The sequence below is a fragment of the Neofelis nebulosa genome, chromosome 6, assembly GCF_028018385.1.
Source record: "Neofelis nebulosa isolate mNeoNeb1 chromosome 6, mNeoNeb1.pri, whole genome shotgun sequence".
NCBI classification, from domain to species: Eukaryota; Metazoa; Chordata; class Mammalia; order Carnivora; family Felidae; genus Neofelis; species Neofelis nebulosa.
In genome coordinates this window covers 27,074,181-27,077,194 of record NC_080787.1, presented here as the reverse complement: position 1 = coordinate 27,077,194, position 3,014 = coordinate 27,074,181, and the positions used below count along the sequence as shown (strand labels likewise).

At 66.0% G+C, this 3,014-nt stretch overlaps 1 protein-coding gene across 1 annotated transcript; it reads left to right on the top strand.

The window, feature by feature from the left end:
• The first annotated feature begins 508 nt into the window (after nt 1-508).
• On the top strand, nt 509-2,575 carry PPP1R3G (protein phosphatase 1 regulatory subunit 3G). The gene has a single exon (XM_058733136.1). The coding sequence runs from the start codon at nt 923-925 to the stop codon at nt 1,958-1,960; it is 1,038 nt and encodes a 345-aa protein (XP_058589119.1). The 5' UTR covers nt 509-922; the 3' UTR covers nt 1,961-2,575.
• Nucleotides 2,576-3,014: the final 439 nt, after the last annotated feature.

Here is a 3,014-nt window from a genome sequence, read left to right as displayed (position 1 = left end):
GCGCACGCCGAGGCCCCTCGGGGCCTCAGGGAGAGGCAGTGCGCGCGGCGACGGTCCCGCGGGGCCCCGGTCCTCAGGGCCCCGGAGCGCGGCGGGCGGGACAGGGGGAGGAGCGGGGACGTGCTCCCGGGCCCCGAGCTAATGGCCTCCGGCAGTTCTCGGCGCAGAGCCGCGTCCCCGCCCCGGACTCGGCCCCAGCCCCCGGGCGCCGCCACTGCGGGAGCGCGGAGGCCAGCGCGCCGGCGGGAGAGCGGGACTGAAGCCCGGGAGCCCCGAAGTTTGGGAAGGAAGGAAAAGAAAGCGAGGGAGGCGCTCGGCGCTCTCGGTCCGCTTGCCCGCAGGCGAGCTTCCCTAATTGCGCGCCTGCCCCCGGGGACTTCCCCGGCCTCCGCACACCCGGGAGGAGACGGCTTTGCGACCCGCCAGAGGGCGGACCCGTCCAGACCTGGGGCAACTTGACGCGCCGGAGGAAGGCAGTTCGCGCCCGAGTCCACGAAAGCTGAGCGCCAGTTCACCCGAGGAGCTCCGGAGGCAGGACCGACGCGGGCCCCGCCGGGGTGGGTGGGAGGGAAAAGGGAGCCCCCAACTTCCAGAGAGCCGTCTCCACCTTCTGCCTCAGCCTTCGGGAAGCTCGCCCGCTCGCTCCGGCCCGCGCCGCCCAGCTTCCCGGTGTTCCCACGGCCTGCGCCTCCCCGCCCCGGGCCCTCCCCCGCCGCTGGCAGGTTCAATCCCCAGAGCCGGCCCCACGCCGGCATCCTCCTCCCACTTCGCGCCGGGTCTCCGCCACTAAAACCCGGGGCTACGCAGTGGGACTGTCTTCTCAGCTCCAGCCAGGGGCGGGCTCTGCGCGCCCTTGCAACGACCCAAGGTGTTAAGTCTCCAGGGAGAAGCGATACGGACAGTCCCGGGGCCAGACAGCGTCATGGAGCCCCAGGGGGCGCTAAGTTTGGAGAAACAGGGACCTGCGCTCTTTGGAGAGCCCCCGCCAGCCGAGGGGCTGCCCGCTCCGGGGGGCGACGGCGGCGGCGCGTCGGAAGCCCCGAGCCCCGACGCTGACCCCTTGTCCGCGGAGGAAGAGGCCGCCTCCCAGGAGCCGGAGGAGCTGCTGGAATGCCGCCGCCGCCTCCCGCGTTCCTTTTCCCTGCCCGCGGACCCGATCTTGCAGGCGGCCAAGCTGCTGCGCCAGCGCCAGCAGCTTGGCCTGGGGCTCGGCCCGGAGGGCGGCGAGGGGGCCGAGGGCTTGCCGCACGGTCCCGGCAGCTGCTGCGCCAAGTGCAAGAAGCGAGTGCAGTTCGCGGACGCGCTGGGTCTAAGCCTGGCCAGCGTGAAGCACTTCAGCGAGGCGGAGGAGCCGCAGGTGCCTCCCGCCGTGCTCTCCCGCCTGCGCAGCTTCCCCATGCGCGCCCAAGACCTGGAACAGCTCCCCGGCCTGCTGGCCGCGGCGGCCGCGACCGCGGCCCTCTCTGCGCCGCCTCCCCGGCTTCGGCCTCTTTTCGAGCTTCCCGGGCCCAGCGCCGCCGCCGAGAGACTGCGGCGGCAGCGCGTGTGCTTGGAGCGCGTGCAGTGCTCGGCGCCCTCGGGAGCGGAGGTGACGGGCTCCGGCCGGGTGCTGGGCTGCCCCGGGCCGAGAACCGTGGCGGTGCGCTACACCTTCACCGAGTGGCGCTCCTTCCTAGACGTGCCGGCCGAGCTGCAGCCCGAGCCGCCGGCGGAGCCACAGCCACCTGAGGCGCCGTCGGGGGGGCCCGGGGACGCCGAGGAGGAGCCAGGCGCCGAGCGTTTCCACTTCTCGCTGTGCCTGCCCCCCGGCCTGCAGCCCCAGGAGGGGGAAGACGCGGACGAACCGGGCGCCGCGGTCCACTTCGCCGTGTGCTACCGCTGTGCCCAGGGCGAGTACTGGGACAATAACTCGGGGGCCAACTACACGCTGCGCTATGTGCGCCCTTCCGACGCGCTCTGAGCCCAAGGCCGGGCTCCAGGCGGCGCGCCTCCCCAGAGCACCCGGGTGACCTGCGGGGGCGATTTGCTGAGCCCCGTACCTCGGGGAAGGAAAGGAGGGAGCCGTTCACGGCAAACTTTTCACCAGGACGGATCCGGCGAGTGAGCCTTGTGAGCACCGTAACTCCCTCGCCCGTTGTCTCCTCGCTTAGGCCTTCCTCCGCTGCTTCTGGGATTCTCGCTCTGCGTCAGACTGGGAAGAAATTCTCAAGACTCTGAGCCATAGCTTCCTCCAAGAAAAAGTCTCCTGACCCTTGCGCCTAATTGTAAGACCTTGGGATTTGTTTAAAACTATAGACAAAGTGTTTTCGCCGTTGCTGCTTGTTGGAGATGCCTGAGTCTCAGGGAAAGGACAGGCATCCTGCCACATCATGCCAGGAGAATGCACTGGACCCTGGGCGTGAAGGGGAGCCTTCGCACAGGGGCCTGTTTCTCTGAGAAAACCGGGTGGGGCCTGGGCTGGGCCGTCCTTTTCTCTTAACTGGGATCTGGGAGATGTTTGCACAGACTGGACATTACTTACTTGGGCCTATGTGTACACATGTCCTTTAAAAAAGTAAAGGCAACTTGCACACTCTTTTACGCTGTACTTTATATTTCAGCTCCTGGGGAGTTTGGGAGGTCTTGACAGGTGATCTTCCTCAAATAGTTAACAGTATTTTAAAGTTTCTTTCCTCCAATCCTTGCTCTCTGATGTGGAAAGGCCCAGATTTCCTATTCTGGGCAAAAATGTTCTTTGAAATGTTTTGTAGGAGGGTTCTGTCCCCTGCCAAAATGAGGTGGTTGGTCAATTGATACATTAGAGTAATCCCGTCGACCTGTGTAAGCTGCAGTCACCAGCCCTCAACCCCCTTGTATAGGCGGAGCACATAATAGCTGCTAGACTTCTCTGGGCCTTTAGCAGCCAGAGAAGCTGGACTTTCCAGTGGTTGGGTGATTGGAGGGTGTGTGTGTGTGTGTGTGTGTGTGTGTGTGTGTGTGTGTGTGTGTAATGGACAGGTGTCTTTCTGTCTTTA

Bases quoted from the DNA above. Each gene is read 5' to 3' on its own strand.
- PPP1R3G (XM_058733136.1), top strand. From the start codon at position 923: ATGGAGCCCCAGGGGGCGCTAAGTTTGGAGAAACAGGGACCTGCGCTC.